An 18,288-nucleotide genomic window follows, 5' to 3' on the forward strand; every position below is an offset into this window, starting at 1 on the left:
ACTTTATAAGACACCTCCCCAATGAAGCACGACATCATGAAGACAAAGAGCAAGTGGAAGGAGCAGTTGAGTTGGTCCATATAACCCTCCCACACCCCCTCGCTCTCCTCGACTATATTATCAAGGAAGAGGAAGAGGAAGCGATAGAGGCCGTAGTAGCGGACAAAGGCGGAGAGGTAGAGGTAAGAGAGACCGGAGGCGAGTGTGAGCGAGAGCTAAACTATTACATCATAGGCATAGTGGGTGAGGGTGCAGGAGAGGACGAAATAGGAAGCGATAGGGATAAAGACGCCTAGGAGGATGAAGAGGGACCAAGAGACCATTGTATGTGTAGCATCGAATTAGTCGACGCACATCCACCTAAGGCATGATAGGAAACTCCTAAGCTTATCATCATCGCGGGAGATGCTGTGTGCGTATGACATCCTGTTATATAGTAGTGACTCAGTGCTACTGTTGGTGGTCGCTTCCACGATGACGCCACCTCCCGTCATTGGTGGAGGTCTTATTATTTTAAGAGAACTTAAATTATATATGTTATTATATTAATGATTTATAGTAAGTAAATATGTCACGTAAGTAAATTATAGGATTTATATGCTACGTTTTAAAAAATATAAAGATTATTTTATATATGAATAAATTATAAGAGCTTAAGAGACGTATGATCAAAACCATGAGCTAAAATAAACCTTAACTGGATCCTAAACTCACACAAAGGCAAACAAAAATAGTATTAATTACAAAAGAATCATAACTTCTATTAAGCAATAACCACTTTCAGCTGATATGTATAGAGCGTTTTGAGTAGCAATCGGACTGACGATGACATGGTGTTCGAATATTCATGTCTTATATCTATTATCAAAGTTTGAAGTTTGAATTATGAGAATGATCTTTCCGCATGTGCATCCTATCCTGATGGCAGTTGAACATCATATCTTTTAAGATCCGATAGCTACAAGAATCAACACATTTTAAATATTCGTGAAAATAACAAAATATGCTTCGGACTATATAGTACAGAGTGAATTGAAGTATTAGTGCTATGATAAGACTTCTCATCCATCATAGTAATTTATCAACTCTCAAATCACGATATCATAGGCATAAAATTATGCATCCTGTATTAATGAGAAACTCATCATAGATAATTTCATTACAGGCAATCATGATGATGACACAAAAGTCTTTACAAAACATTCCAGTTAGTTCACTGCAGTCATATACATAGATAGCTATTCTAAGTTGCAGCAAGCAGCTAAAATGAAAATTTTCTGCATCAAACACCAATAATGCTACAACCAAAATATTTAGGAAACATGTCATAGACTTCATCGACAAGAAAATAGAGGCCAGAAAAACCATAGACGTAGGAAAAGACTCATTTCAAAATTCGTATTAGTTACTAGTGTAACAAATAAAAGAACCCAAAAAAAATAAGAGTTCTGCCATCAAACTGGAAGCAAATCTGAAGCAGTAAACATTCAGCAATGTACTCAACATACCCATCCACTCCAACGTTTCTCATCTAGTAAGGTTTTGTTATTTATTGACACTTACAAAAATATGTAAACTTAGACTGACAAAGACTTTGTTCCATAGTGTGCAAGAACATCGATATACATTTAACAACGGTTAAAACCATTATACTTGTTCAGTTGATTTCTACACTGACTTCCCTTTCCTGATCTTTTGCTTGACTGAAGTCCATCCCTGTACTGCCGGGCATTTCTGGTTCAATGGTTGAATCGGATGCTTTTGCATCAAGGTCTTCTCCATTGCTAGGGCCAACCGTCAAGGTCTCGTCTACAGACTGCTGCTTCTGAATGGATGGTTTTAGTTGTCTGATAGCATCAGCAGCTTCTGGCATCAGGAGTGTTGGTGGCTGAGGAGGAACCCATCCTCGTTTCATCGGACTTGCATTTCCCCTCATTGCATCATAAAACTGCTCCTCTGATTCAGGTTCGACCTCAGAGATCTTAATGGTTTTCTTTCTCCACCAAGGCTCTGAGCCATTGGAATGGCTCCCATTTGGCTGAGAATTGGTCTCTCGGACCTCAGAATTCAGTCCTTGGCCATTTGCTTGGGAGTGAAGTCCATAACTGAGTCTCTGCTCAGCTTGTTGAGTGACTTCCCAAGGCTGTGACAGTAATAGTGGATAATTTGTAAAATAAGCTAAAAGAACAAAACCAATGCCATGATACTATGCTGTAAATAAATAAAATTGTAGGTAGAGAAAATCCAAAATGACAAATCTATGCTAATTCAAAAATATTGACATCCCTAAAAGAGAATCCTACCATTAAACCTAGGAATTAAAATAACAGGTAGGTTCTCATATTCTAGTCCTTATACAATTTGTGCTCAAGCGGAACCAAATAGACAAGTTATAATATCACAAGTGTTGAGAAAACAATATACTTCATACAAAAATTGGTTACCTAATGGCTCAAGTCCAAATAGGAAATCCAACAAAAATGACTAGTACAGTGTAAATCCACAAGCACATATTACAATATATAAATTTTTGTTATCCGTCTGTGTCAACAAGGTTTGAAATCTCGATTCAAGACCTATATTTGAGTCCTTGGTCTATGTAACATCTATAACCACATTCTTCTTATATAACCTTGTAGTCTTACAGAGGTAGTATAAAAAGGTAAGAATTTTTGAAGTCCAAACCTTGCGCTTAGGAGCTAGAAGAGGTTTAGATATTGGCTGGTTAGGATTGGGAGGGTTGTCATCAATCTCCTGTTCATTGTAACATGAAAGTGCAAAAACACTTAAAAATGACTCATAACGAAACAAGTCTAACATAGATAACAAGTGGAAGAAGCAATGCACCTTGATGTTTGGAGGTTTTTCCCCTCTTTGTATCATTTCTATAATCTGCAAACCAGGAATGATGTACCAAAGCACAAAAGTTTAGAAGCAAAAGAGCGATAAATCTCACATACACAGTGTTCATTGATTTGACAGATAAAAAATGCAAGTTAACCTTAAAAATATTTAACTGCTCAAAATGAAGGCTCATAAAGAGAGAATTTTTATTTTATTTTATTTAAACTTTCTCTTTCCTTCCTGAGAAAAATAATAGCATGTACTTGCTTTGGATTCTTTTTCCTCATCCTTGTGAATCACTAACTTTGACATAGCCCACAGGATTAGATTTAACTTGTGAAAACCAATTTATGATATCTTAGATTTGTTAGTGCAAAATAGAACCTTAATTAACTACCTATAAGCTTCTTATAGTTAAGCACTGAATTGTATATTTTGGCTCTTACCAAATATCAGTTTATTAGGATTTAATCATAGTTTGCCTTACCAATCCATACCAATGTACCGATCAATTGTCGGTACGATATGTACCGAGTCATACCGAGTATACCGACGCATTGTATATGGAGGCGCACCAATGTACCGGCCATACCGATGCCCTATCAGATCAGTACATACCGTCCGTACCGAGCGATATGTTACGATAAGGCAAACCTTGGACTTAATTAATTAAGCTTTTTGAAACATAAAATATTCAGATCTAGAATTGATCGGAAGATCTAAACCTACCATGCCTAAATTGCAAATATTTTTTATGTCAATAGATAATTCCTTAAACCTAAACTGCAAATATGTTAATGCACTGAATGGTCATAAAAAATTGTAATTCCCATCAAGAATTCCATTGACACATCATTAGAACTACTTTATTTGAACATTCCATATTTTCCTAAATAATAGAGGCCAAAAAACCCAACTGAATATTTAGAATTAACTATGTGGCCACAACATGGAACTAAACTCTATGATGCAGCAGAGATTTTGCTTTATGAAATTATAAGATATGCATTCACTATGAAGATTGAGCCTTCAACTCAAAGCAAAATAAGAAACTCGTCAGACAATTATGAATACAGTCAAGGCATGAATTGCACATAAATGTTTTAGCGGGAGAGGAAAAGAAATAAGGATACCAAACTTGCACCATTATAGCTGACAGGCTACAAGAAAAGCAATCGACATTGCTGGATATCCACTAAAGAATACCACAAAATTTTACTGTCATTTAGGTAGTGAAAGAAAAGCCCAGCTGTCCCATGGATATGATATGTGAACAATACAAGAAAAGGCCAAAAAACACACTTGGTAATTTAGCATCACTTGTGGCCACACAATGGAACTAAAACCATTTCTTTCTGAGATAGTAATATATGCAATGACTATGAGGATGAGTCTCTTAACTCAAAGTGAAATAAAGATAATAGTCAAACAATTATGATTAAGTTCAAGGCATGAATTTCACATAAACGTGTTAGCAAGAGAGAAGAAGAAATGAGAAGATCAAAGTCAAAATCAGAATTAACTAGTTACAAGAGAAAGCAATAGATATTGCTGGATATCCACCAGAGAAAAAAAAACACAAAATTTTGCTGCATTTAGTTAATGCACCAAAAAGCTGCAGTTCTTCTCTCATGGATACAAATAATATTTTACCAGAGTAACCCCAAGTGGCTTACCTCCATGTATGATTTGGGATGGGGTGGTTCCATGGAAGCAGGGGTTGTTAATGGCTTCGCTGTATACAAATTGAATTAGAGAACAAAATCATAATTTGCAAGGTAAATTGGAAGTTAAAAGTGACCAAAATTTGAATGACAACCTATTCCAGAATCCATATCAGGAGAACCATTTACTTCCAGATGCTGAAAAGAATGATTGAACTAGTTAAAAAATTGTCTACAGATTTCAAATAGCAACTTAGTGTTACATACATTTATTGTAAGGAATACAGATAGCAAAAGTCACAACAAACCTTTGAGCCTGAATTAAAATTAGAAGTTGCTTGCTTCACTTGATTTGTTCTCCATGGATTGTTGGTGGTCCCTGAGGATTGCAGAGAAATAAATAGTACAGCCATCTACGATGAATCAGAATTTCATAATTGCTAACAGCATTTATCTTGGAAAATCAACTTGGACGAAAATAAAAATAAATAAATTGCCATACAAATATGCATATTAAACAAAAATATTTGATACTATGACACAAGGATTGAAATATCGTACCATACTGGAGTTTCGACATTCGTTCAGTACGGTACGATACAATATACTGAGCGATATATCTTTCAGTGTATATATATATATATATATATAATAATAAAATAAAAATTTGACGACGACAACGCCTCTCTCTTCTCCCCAAGGAGACGTCACCTATATATATATATATATATATATATATATATATATTTATTTATTTATTTATATTTATATATAAAGGATTTTTTTATATATAAATATTTTTATAAAAGGCGATGTTGCATCGCCTCGGCGACGTCGCCCCGCGTGGGAGAATGGAAAGGCGACATCGGTAATATATATGTATGTATGTATATATATGTATTATATATGTATGTGTATATATATATATATATATATATATATATATATACCGTCCGTTAACGGGTGGTCCATATACCGATCTGCTGACGGACCGGTATGTACCGCCCGTACCGGACAGTATTATTCGAAATTGATGACCTTGCTATGACATATGACATATAGATTTTTACATATCTCAATGACGGTAAAAGATCCATAGAGTCAATCCTAAATAGTCGAGACTTACAGCTTTGTTGTCGTTGTTGTCGTATATGATCATTAGTTGCACACGAAAAAGCATGACAACTGTAGTAGTACTATAATTCATAAACATGCCTCATCTCATATAGATAGGTTTTCTTTTTTGTTGTTGTAACACCAACCAAGTTTGACAGATTTTACCAAGTTCTTAATACCACTTAGAAATAGCCAACGGGGTAGGTCAAGTAGTCAGCATGGAAAGGGCACAAACAGGATAGCACTCCACTGGCTAGTGTTCTGAGGAGATCAGTCTTAAAGATTTGATTGCTTCATAAGGTCCAAGAAAGAAAACATTGATTTCAGTCAAAAGGAGAAAGAGAAAGAGAAAGTAAAGGCTTGTCTCAGGGTCGAGAGCATACATGCTATCCTTTTCGATGCTTTCCATAAGAAAAAAGCACACAGGGAACCTACTATATGATGATCCGAAAAGATTAGTCTTTTCACTCATTCTACTTCGGTTCTGAAATCAAGGAATGGAACAGAGTGTGCCCAGGCAAAAGTGGGTGGTTTGCCCCTAGACCACCGTCACTTTTCTCATCCCATTGCTTTCCTTCATCACCCTAATGCATATAGGCTTAGCATAAGATTGTTTTTTATGAACGACTAGATAATGTCGTACCGTCACAAACTTAGTTGATTTTGCCTAAGTCGTGTGGTACCCTTGCGTGTCCGTCCGTAAAAGATCATCTCCCTTTGTCTCTATGTCTCTCTCTCCCGATTGTTATCAATCCCCAAACCCCTAGAGTGAGGAGCATGCCATTGCCACCAGCTGCCTGCCACCATTAGCCAGACTGTCGTACTTCTTCTCTTCTCCTCCTCCCTCACTTTTTGCTACTGTAGCATATACCAACGGACTGTGTATCAGTATTGCTGATACGAACTAGATTCATCAGTTCGACCAGGGACCAATATAGGTACTATACCCAAGATGTCAAACCTTGATAACAATTACCCAATAACCAAGATGCCTAACTTATTGTTCTAAGACCATAATGCTTCTTGAGTTTACAACTCAGAAACAGCTATCAGAAATCTTGCTACAGCTATAAATTATCTAATACAAAGAGGGAATCAAGGTATCTATTATGAAAAATGCATATTACTATGCCAAATATAGTTTTATGCATAGCTGTAGCAGGATTTTGAATTTTCATTTATGTTATAGTTTTTGAGCTTCAAAAAGAATGGACAGATTACTACACCAAAAATATGAACAACTAGAAAACATCAATCCTAAACCAACATCAAGTCATCAACAATAGGTTTTGCAGTCATGATCTTTTATCACCAGAACAGACAGAATTATTTGAAATAAACCTGGAGATGGAAAAATCAGCAGTAACATGTTTCACAAAAAACAAATACCCAACCCAAATACACTCATATAGAAGATACCATATTACACATTGTATGTGTTCGATTTCCCAATTGCAGCAAATCTAAATATAAATGTCCAGCATATTCATCAGCCTATCATAGATCACTACATCACTAACAAAGTTAGTCCTACTTCAGAGTTCAGAGTTGTGGAAATGCAAGAAGTGGTAATAACAAACTGCAAAAGAACGAGTATCAAGGAAAGAAGTAAGAAGTGGTAATAACAAACTGCAGTAGAGTGAGATTCAAAGAAAGAGGAAGAAGAAGACCTCTCTATGCCATCAGTTGTGTCCTCATGACATGCATTATTTCTAGACAAGACTTCATAGACAGATCTCGTAAGTCTCATAAGGATAGCTGATGGATAAATAATACATGGATCATGGTTACTACTTGCAGTCAGCAAAATGCTAAATTGGTGTGATGCTTTTCTCTTCTGTCCAGGAAGATGGTTAATACCAACTGGGTAAAGGCATCACCAGATCATTCTTTTAAATGGAAGATATGCTTCAGTCATTTTCTAAAGTACTCTGGGCCCATCATACTATTCATAAAGATAATAAATTCTATGGTTATAAAAACAAAAGATTTTACTTCCTTTATCAAGAAAGTTATATCATTCTTCATTCAATATCAAAAGAAAATCATAACAACTTCACTAAGCAAGATTCTCATTTCTTAAAACCAAAGTATTTTATTTCAATTTGCAAGCAATTGATGAATAGCTATCTTTGTCACTAAGTCATTATTCCAGGATCACCAAATGATAAGTAATATTATGGGGAAAAAAGTATAACTGAGTGCTTATTCCATTAACTTACCCTTCCATGATTGGGATTGCATGTATTCTTGTATCCCTTTGTCTTCTGAAAATTCCCTCCTTGTAATTTCCATTTTGCGGATAGCATTGCCCATGGATTTCATCTCTTCTACTTGAACATCTAACATTCTAGTAAAAGCCTCAAAGTATTTCCTCTCTAACCAGAAAATGAAAAGTTTAAACATTTAATATGATCTACAGATCAGTAAAAAGAATAGTTCACAGATGATGACCTTCATTTTTGGCATTCAACAATTCTTGACTTGCAATAGCAACAGCAGCAGCAGCAGAAGCAGCCGCTTTTGCAGCTTCTGCTGCTCCTTCAGCTATGTTAGATTTTGATACTTTATTAAACTTGAGATCGTTCTCTTCTGCCACAACCTTCCGAATCCAAGCTTTCAACTTCGGAACAATCTTTTTCTATATATCAAATGGTACAAGAGAACTTTGAGAATCATTGAAAGATTCTGAAGCTAGCTTATGCTTACAGGCAGCAAAGCATCAGCAGTTTGAACACTACTAGCAAAAGAATAGATGTCAGTTAAATGAATTGGTACCTTGAAAAGCACTGCTGTTCCAGCTCCCGAAGCAGCAAGTCCAACAACAAAAAGAGCCATACTCCAGTGAAATCTTGATTGACGCAAGCTAGTAGTTGCAGAAGCAAAAGGCGTTTGTTGTGAAACTTGATTGGCAACTTGTGGCTGCAAGGTTCCAGATGATTTTTCTTGGACAGCTAACAACAGAAGAAAGGAGAAAGCCAGTTAACATTGGAAAGATAAACAATGCAGGCAAGTCCAAATGACTCAAGTTACAAACTTGTGCAGAAATCAGGTACAATAACCATTAAATAAGCATGCAGTGATCGATGACTAACAATTGGTAGAGATTTGAATTGCTGGTTCTTATGTGAATATCCTATTATGACATGCAGAACAGCTGAGGCAAATTGAAGACCAGATTTACCTAGATAATATAAGTATAGATTTCTCAAAAGGGTTATCAGGATTTCAAACAGCTATCCATACTAATGCTTTTCCAAATCTTTCAGCACCTGCAACTTCAACTTGGATTCTACAAATCTGGATGCTATTGGACTCTGTAAAATCTGGGATGTCGTTCAGCTCTATATACAGGCGGATTCATTATTTCTAGGACATGGAGATTTATTGCCACCAGGATTTAGGTTTCCAGGGATGTACAGATGATGTTTTGAATTTTCCAAAGAAGAGACGACAAAAAAATGAGTTATGGATATGATTAATGAAAACATTTTCTTGTCCAAATATCCATTAGTTGCACATGGGAGTAGAAGTCATAAAATGAAACAATAAAGACAAAGAAGTCACATTAGGTTTCCATGAGTTGCATAGGGAGTAGACATTGTAAAAGCAAATTTTGGTTTTCAATTTTTGGCTAACTAAATCTAAAGATCTCAACAATTATAGTTTGCAAAACAAGCCATCATATAGTGAAACAAACCATGGAACTACTTTTTGCCTAGAACGGTATGTATCAACCATTAAAATCAATTAAAATGGTTGAAATTAAGGCTCGTGATCATAAGTTCTCTTCTTCGCAAAACACACTTCAATACATATTGGTGTACTATGTGTCGATGCACTGTTAAACATCAATAGTGATGTCAATAGATGCTGAGGTACTCGCCTAAGCGCTCGGGTGAGGTGAGGTGAGACCCAAGTATCAGACAAGATCTTTGGTTGGGCGTGGTCCAAGAGTGCCCCTTAGCCCAACTGTCGGACGGTTTAGGCAAGTGCTTAATTTGGTTCGAACCGAGTTCGAGCCTAGGTAAGGAAACCAACCACACCAAATCCATCGACATGTGACCCTTGAAACCTAAACGCCTCTACCCTACATGTGAGTGTAGCGAATAGACCATCTCTTCCCTGTAAGTGTGCTAAGCGATCAGCATTCATGCATCAGGCTATCACGAACTTAGCGGTTTTGCCTAAATTGTGTGGCACCCTTGCATGTCTGTCCATAAAGGGTTAGCCTCCCCGAAACCTCTTATGATTCCTTAAGGACCTGCAAAAAAGAAGATGGGTTAGAGGAAGTGTTTAACTCAGAATCCCACAAGTAGCCATTTCAGCAAACACTTGATAGATAATGCAAATTACAAACATAGACTTTGTAAACTCTGAATAATCATACGAAAAAGGGTCCAAGGTGATTCGCCACAGCTAAAAGCCCCCACAAGTGCCCACATGACATTACTGTGAAACAAGACAACGAACCAACCCTAGACACTACCTCAAAGGCCCATCCAGCCATATGCCCCCTGGGTAGTTCTTAAGTGTTGTGCTGACTGACACTCCGCACCACTCTATGGAGCTAGAAAACCCCCAAAATGACTGCCTGGATAGCCTATTTATGGGCAATTTTGCTTCTACACGACGACTACACATAACCTGCATTTACAAGCCTGAAACGACCACAAAAGCCAACCAAAATGAGGCTATCAAGCCTACTGCAAGCCCTCCATATACTGTGCAAAGCATAAACAAAACCGAAAGACATGGACATACACAAGTATTATATTGAACATCCTGTTTACAGCTTTGTCGGTGACATTCTCCTCCGCTTATTCCTTCGACGTCCTTGTCAAAGCCTTTGTGGATGCTGCATCTCCTCGTCTTTGCTAAACCTTCAACTTCTGCTCAAGTTGCAATGCACTTCCTGGCTGCCAACTATTCCCTGTGTTGTTTGAGCAATTGAACATTGATCCGCTATGTTGTTTCAACTCACCAATAACTCTGACTCTAGTGTGGGGTCGGTCTAATTGTGTTAATAATTGTTAGTTCCTGTGGATCCTTTAGATAAAGGAAAACAACTTCCTTGTTATTCGTCAATCTCTAAAATGTCCCACGTCGCTTGAACTAGGTTGATGCCTATTGGAGCTTTAACAAGCATTGTCTCACATACTTTGAAGTTTTTGAAGTCTTTCCTTCACGAAATTTGCTCATCGACTCTATTTCCACTTAGTTGTCGCCTTCAAGTAGGTTCACATCACTTCCGTTTTCGATTAATATTCTATTGGAAAATGAAGCAGATAGTCTACTTTCAGTAGCACCGATCACCATTGGTGAGGATTTGACAATCGTTGTCTTCCACTAAGTTTCTTCAAAGGGTCTTTGAACCTATACAGAGCTCTTTTGTTAGATAAATAAAAAAACTAGGGTACTCGGTTTCGCTCATTCTCTTATGAGTTGAGAAGGCAAAGATTACTCGACTTCTCTTGTCTCCTCGAGTGTTGTACTCCATACATCGAGCTAGTTACTAGTCTTCACCTACCCTACTCATGCTTCCAAAGCACCCGATGTGTTTGCACTCATTGCGTTGAGTTAGCTACTGCGATTTGCTTTCTCATTGCTATCAAACTTCTAGAATGCAAGAAGTTTTGCACGAAAAGAGCAAAATTTCACTCTGAGTTAGAGCAAGTCTCCAATAGTTTTACTCACCTATAGGATTGTACCTTCTTCTCCACTATTTTTGTTGTCTACTACTATAAGTAGAAAAGGTACAGCACCGTATACTGCATACTTTGTTCCTTGGTCGAGCGCTCCTGCATCAACATGAAGTCCTCCACTTTCAGCTATTTTGATGGGAAGCCCGTTGACATCAGTCTTACGAAATTCCTTGGCATCGGCCCTTCAGCCTTGTCTCGGTACTTGGAGTTTACCTTTGCATTCTCCACCTCCTCGGCTTCTTTCATGACCAAGCGCTCTTCCTCTATCAGAGCAAAGGATCGACGACTCCACAAAAGTCCCACCTTTGCAGTACTATGGCATTGTCATGTTCATGACCTTACTATCCGTCATCTCCAATTTGCATCCTCTTCTTCACAATCAATAGATCTGCCTTTGCAGCTCCGTAACACTCCTCCGAGTCCACCTCCATTCTAATCAACATTTATATTTTGGGTAGCTAAGTCCCTCTAGACTCATAGTCACGTTTTCACCCCTTTTGGCCACTTGCTTCAACACTTCTGTGTTCTCAGAGCAATTCCCCTTGATGGAAAAACAAACTACAACTCTCATACATAGCCTTCGCCATCATATTATAGAGCTCACGTCGATCCTGTTCTCCTTTGCGTCCATGATAACAATGTCCACTTACTCGGCCTTGTCCTCTAACTTGTCGATCAGATGTTTACATGCCAAATGTTTCTAAGTGTGCTTGTCCCGCTGTGATACCATCTATCACGGTCTTAGTTGGTTTTGCCTAAGTCGTGTGGCACCCTTATGTGTCCGTCCGCAAATGATCAACCTCCCTAAAACCTCTTATAGTCCTTTAAAGACCCGTAAAAGAAAAATAGGTTAGAGGAAGCGTTTAACCCGAGATCCCACAAATAGTCATTTTAGCAAACACTTGATAGGCAATACAAATTACAAACATAGACTTCACAAACTTTGAATAACCGCACAACAAAAGGTGCAAGGTGGTCCCCACAAGTGCCCACATGGCACTACTGTAGAACAAGGTAGCGAACCAACCCTAGACACTACCCCAAAAGCCCATCCAGCCATGTGCCACCCGGGTAGATCCTGAGTGTTGTGTTGGTTGACACTCTGCACCACTTTGCGGAGTTAGAAAATCCTCAAAATGATTGTCTAAATGGCTTATTTCTGGGTAATTTTGTCTATGCACGATGACTACACATGACCTGCGTTTACAAGCCTGAAATGGCCACAAAAGCCAACCAAAATAAGGCTGCCAAGTCCACTACAAGCCCTCTACTTGCTGCAAAGCATGAACAAAACTGAAAGACACTGACATACACGAGCATTACATCGAACACCTTATTTATAGCTTTGTCTGTGACAAGACGACCCTCTAATATGGATAGATTATACAAAACTAAAGTAGAATCATAAACACTACTTATGCTTGAATTAGAGGTGAATTGTTAGCAAAAGTACACAACTCATTCTCTTATCATCTTCATGATACATTTTCTATGTTAAGGCAACCCAAAAAGTGACATTAATATTAAATATTATCATCCAAAAAACGTAAGAAAGCAGCATCTACTCGAAGGTACATAGAAATTTACAATGACTTTTACTTAATCCTAAACCATAACTTCTTTAAAAAAATTTATAATTCCAATTTAAAACTTCACTTTGTAAAACTGGTTACCAATTTTTTAAAACTGAAAAGATGAGCACACAGAAAGCAAAAATAACTTCTCGAGTATTAATTGCTTCATGTGGTAGCTCCAAAATGGCAAAATCAAACTCAAGCATCAATAGTTTTTAATAAGAGTGTCTACAACAAATTTTCCCATGATATCGAACAATTTTATCAAAAGTTATGAAAAGGAATGTGTCTACATAGGATCACAACTTTGTAGACATAAGGCCTCATCAAGGATTGGGTGAATGATAACGGCTCTAATGGCCTACAGGTCCACTTTTCAAAAGTACAAATTCTTCCAAGCAGAAGACATAATGAAGTTACATAGGCATGGTTAAAGCATATTCCCCAGAATATGCCATGATACCATGATATCATTACCGAACTCCAAGGCCAATTACTTTGCTCCAGAAATGAGGTGAAAGAATCTGGAAATTGTCAAATATATCGAGGTTCTTCAAAAGCTTGTCAAAAATCGGCCTCTACAACTTTGCAATAAAAAGATTAGAGATTGGCACAGTAAGAACATGTTGTATTACCTTGGTTTGTTGTGGTTGGCTCAACAGCTGCAACACTTGAAGGTGGATCCTACAATGACAATGAAGCATGCTCACTTGCATCTAAAAGCACTAGATGAATTTACATTCCCCATACAAGAGGAATAAACACTTAATAAAAGAACAAAAAACAGATATGTTGGACATCTTACAGGTACACGGCGAAATGCCTCATCAATTTCCTCTTTTGTAAGGCCTTTTTTCTCCAAAAATGAACGCCTATATATCACTGGAGAACCTCTCACTTTTGGATGAGACAAAAATTTAACAGCATTTAGCACTTGTTCATCCCTCACTGGTTCTCGAATCACATGAATTGGTTTTGATGAAGGTTCATCGGCGGTCTCTCCTTTGACCTCATGTCCACCATCATCCACTATCTTGGCCATCTCAGATGCTACAGATTGAAAACTATGTTATTGATAATATCGACAGTTTTCTTTCCATGATGAAACAGACATAGATAATTTACATTTGATAAGCAGCAGCAGCAGCAGCTCAAATTATCAATAACTAATAGAGTAGTGGAACATACTCAAAGATTTTAGTGGCTAATTACAAATCCATGTATGTGATAGTCACCTATTTTAGAAGCCCAACAACTTGTCAAGACCCAGAGCCATGTGCAAGGTAACCTTGTTATTTTCACTTGTGGATTCAGATATTAAGACCACATTGACATTATTCCATTAATCTGCATATCACTAGATATTGAGTAGTTCTTTAACCAAATTAATTCTACAAGCCACAAAATGATATTTAAAGAGAAAAAAAGGAAAATTGGAGAGATCTAAAATATAGAATGTCCATCTAAAGGAAAAACACGATATTTGTGTCACTAAGATATTGAAGCATTCTATCATTCAGTCCCCCTGTATATGAATCTCCATGAAATTTGTCATTCATCATATGTCCACAAGATTATATAAAAAGATGAAAATGTATAACTGAACCAATTACACTTGACAAGACCAACTACGGATTGTATCATCATGAAGCACCCATGTGGATTGTTAAAGCTTTTCGTTTTCTACATAAACAAGAAGCTTATAATCCTTTCATCATAATATATCTAGGTTGGTGTAGATGATGTACGAAGGACTTCGGATGAAGCACCAAGCAAGGTCAGAACTTGGGGCAGTCCGCAATGCTACTTCTCTGTTGAATCCTCTTCAAAATACCTAGGGCTTTCAAATGGCTCAAAAACACCGATCGGAGTTGTTTCTGTAAACCAGAAACCCGTATCTAAGCTTCCTAATCGACCTGAATCCGCTCCAAGGAGCGACCTTTACAAGTCAAATCCCGATGGAAATTCATGATTAAGGATCGGAAAAGGAGCAAAAACAGGGGAGCAAGGAAGATCACCTGAGTTTTGTGAATCATTCGCCATCCCCGGTAGGCCGCTCCTTGTGCTCAGAACCTGTGATTGGATCGGAAGAGTCCTTTTACTGGATCGACGAAAGATCCGAGATCAAACCCATGGAACGTAAGAACGAGCGATTGGTGCAGAAGACCCGAGATATCGCCACTGTCCTACCGTTTCGGTGAGGGAGCGGAGGAAAACATAAAACTAGTGATGGGCCCCATTGTCCGTCTTCCTCTTGACGAGACGCCGTTCGAATGAAACCCAGAAAGATACCCTGGTTGTGGTCACTGGATTCGAGGGGCTATCTTGGAAACATGAGGAACATACCCTATGCGTAAGGATATAGCTCGGGCTGTATACCAATCTCTCTCTCTCTCTCTCTCTCTCTCTCTCTCTCTCTCTCTATATATATATATATATAGCTCCATGTCGAAGGTAAATATACTATACAAACATATGATTGTAGAATATGTTCGCATGTTGAACTTTGTGTATTTCTCCAATACTTGCATTTGCACCATAAATATTGATTCTTTCATGGGAAGAAAATTATAAAATATGTTACTAAGACAATGCCTATTGTTTATGTTGACGATTTGACGTATATGTTCGCATGTTCTTATAAATTAAATCACGTTATTTAAATGTTTAGATATGATGACATCAATAAATCTTTCAAGAATACCCAATTGAAAATTTCAAGAGTTTCAAGAAAGCTTTGCATAAAAAGAAGCTTATTTTATATTCACTGTAACAAAAGATATTTTTATAGAGTGTAGTTTTAACTATAGGAAGATATATTCCTTGTATAAACAAAATATATTTTTACCTATATATTCTTGTAGTTATAACTCAAGAACATAATTTTTTCTACAAATGATAATAATCCATCATCCTTAGTGAAAAGTTTTAAGTGGTATATATAACTACCCTTCTTGTGTCCTCATCCATTTTGACATCTGATCCTTTTTTTTTTTTCATTACTAATAATAAAAATATCAGGCTAACCTCTTCCCTATCTTAACTTTCAAATATAACATTCAAAATATATTATGAAAGTTTTGCTTAACTTTCAAATATAACTGTTCTTCCCCAATGCTTGAGGTATTTATTGTTTTGTTATATTAACTTTATTTCTCTTACTAAGATTTTGAAAACACAAGTTCTAAATACCAAAATGATATCACAAATATTAATATCTACATAGACATAATGATCCTAAAATCTTGCTATTGATTTAAATTTAAAAATATAATATGGTTACCCCTCTTTAGACTTCTAGCAATAAATAAGGATGGCACATTAATCTCTACTAACTTTATCAAGAATACTAATCAAATGATAGGACAGAGACTTTGAGTTATCATAATGATTAGTTTTAAAGTCACTTTTCTAATTTCTTCATTTTAAATTAATTCATTGTAGTACCATTAAATCATGTTTGGAATACAAGGATGGTCAAACTTTGCCCACAATAACATATTGCAAACATTATATCAATAAATAATTTCTACCAGTTTAATATCTTTTGTTAACTAATATAAAGTAGTTAACAAATATCTCCACAACTTCACCATCTCTTTTGTTAAAAAGTTAGATATTTGTTTGCATGTTTTAATATTAATGGGTGTCATCAACATTTCTTACAATAGGGTCCAAAAATTTACCATCTAAACCTCCTTTAAACCCCACATCTTATTGATTTATTCCTAATCAAATTATGACACGTTTCTTAGGTGATAAACTCCATGTATTAGCTATGCAAATGTATTATTTTGTTCTTTACTTTTCCTACAAAAATTGTCCCAACAAAAATACATTAATAGAAGAAGACAATTGTTATAATGTAAGATAACAGTTAATAAATCTATAATTAATGCTGAAGTAGTCATTTCAAAGCCATCCCCTTCGGAATATCCATCCTCATCACTTGTAGAGTTTGAACTTGTTTGAGTATTCTCTAATTTTTCATCAGGTTGAGATTGAACTTGAGATTATAATATTATCTTCAATAAAAGTGAATGCATATGCTTAATCTTCTCCATTGATAACATCAAATATATGTAAACCAATAATTGAATTGATAAACATCAATAATATACATGAATTAAGGTATGACAAAAAAAAATATCTAAAAATTGATAATAATAATAAAAATAATACCCAAGACCAATATAAAAAAAAAATCACCATAATATATGACAATTACCAAAATTAATACTTAGTCTTGTAACACAACACTGTTAGAAAATAAGGAACAAAATTAATCCTTTGCTTTCTGTTGCAATAGGGTGTCAAGACACAGCAGCCAACCAAGCCTTCAACTACACGAAGGAGCTAAAGGAGAGAGTTAAACAACCGAAGGAGAAGTCAAAATGAATGTTGAGAGTAAGAGAAGACTTTCAAAATAAAAAATTACTCAAAGATTAATAGTCAAATAAAATATTAAAATAAAGTTGACATAAGATTTGACATTTGATGTATTTTGTCTATCGCTCAAGTAAGATCAATTATAAGACTCTTAAATTATCATCACTTAAGCTTAACTCCTCTTGTATATTCTATTACATAAATCTTAAAATAAATTCATACTTTTCTCTTATCGTCTTTAAAATTTGTAAAGAGCACCCTCTCTAAATCCGTAGAGAGAAACTTAGTGGAAACTAACGTATTCATTACATTTTTTTCCTTATTAAAATTTAGATATACATGAGATGTTTATAAAAAATTAAATCTTAATTTTCAATATTTTCTTTTTCACAAAAACTTCTTCTCGTACTAATAAGATTTATTTCTTATCCTCCTCAGATGGATCAGAAATCTTACAATAGCTGCTAATCCTAACAAAAAGTATAATGTAATACCATTGGTGGAAGGGGGAAGCTCGGACTGCGCCCTGAAAGTGATCTTAGTTTGTGGATTGAGAACAAGACCTGTTACTGCAAGGTTATGGGTGTTCTCCTGGAAGAAGGTGATGAAGTCATTATGCCATTTTCAACACTTGGTGACAGGATCTCTTCCGCACAGTTCACTGTCAAGTAATCATCCATTTCTTGTTCCTTGCAATTATCCCTTTTACTGATCTCTTTGGATTTGTGGACATGCATGCATGTGAATGACTGTTTTACCATATAAATTCTGACTTTGGTTTTCATTTAGCATTTTAACCTAACCTAATTGGATAAATGATTTAAATGTATACATGTCAAGTAATGATTTTGATGAATCATACCTAATCAGTAAACCGGATGGTATAATGACCTGTATTAATTGGTATTATTGAATAACATAGTATACAAAAAAAAAATAGTATTGTATCATTATCAAATTATATGTTTCGATATCGATACTTGATTACTTCGTAAA

At 36.1% G+C, this 18,288-nt stretch overlaps 1 protein-coding gene across 2 annotated transcripts; it reads right to left on the reverse strand.

Moving 5' to 3' along the window:
* Positions 1-1,460: 1,460 nt before the first annotated feature.
* Positions 1,461-15,118, reverse strand: LOC103980367 (peroxisomal membrane protein PEX14). Of its 2 annotated transcripts, XM_018824731.2 has the most exons (12): positions 14,922-15,117; positions 13,709-13,953; positions 13,539-13,587; positions 8,403-8,578; positions 8,079-8,265; positions 7,847-8,002; positions 4,817-4,887; positions 4,664-4,706; positions 4,521-4,579; positions 2,848-2,892; positions 2,686-2,754; positions 1,461-2,143 (listed from the first exon to the last, which is right to left on the reverse strand). In XM_018824731.2, exons 1-12 carry the CDS (start codon positions 14,944-14,946, stop codon positions 1,658-1,660), a joined length of 1,611 nt encoding a protein of 536 aa, XP_018680276.2. In that variant the 5' UTR covers positions 14,947-15,117; the 3' UTR covers positions 1,461-1,657. The 2 variants fall into 2 exon arrangements, with proteins under 2 accessions (XP_018680276.2, XP_009395025.2); XM_009396750.3 differs by lacking the exon at positions 2,686-2,754 and having other exon boundaries at positions 14,922-15,118.
* Between the last annotated feature and the right edge of the window lie 3,170 nt (positions 15,119-18,288).

The sequence above is a fragment of the Musa acuminata genome, chromosome BXJ1-4, assembly GCF_036884655.1.
Source record: "Musa acuminata AAA Group cultivar baxijiao chromosome BXJ1-4, Cavendish_Baxijiao_AAA, whole genome shotgun sequence".
In the NCBI taxonomy this organism is placed as follows: Eukaryota; Viridiplantae; Streptophyta; class Magnoliopsida; order Zingiberales; family Musaceae; genus Musa; species Musa acuminata.

What these genes read in the sequence shown, in the direction of transcription:
- LOC103980367 (XM_018824731.2), bottom strand. Translation starts at nt 14,946, where the DNA reads ATGGCGAATGATTCACAAAACTCAG. An exon ending in GAATGATTCACAAAACTCAG is followed by an intron (nt 13,954 to 14,921) that starts GTGATCTTCCTT and finishes TTCAATCTGTAG; the next exon opens with CATCTGAGATGGCCAAGATA. An exon ending in TTCTAGCTCCTAAGCGCAAG is followed by an intron (nt 2,144 to 2,685) that starts GTTTGGACTTCA and finishes TTACTGTCACAG; the next exon opens with CCTTGGGAAGTCACTCAACA.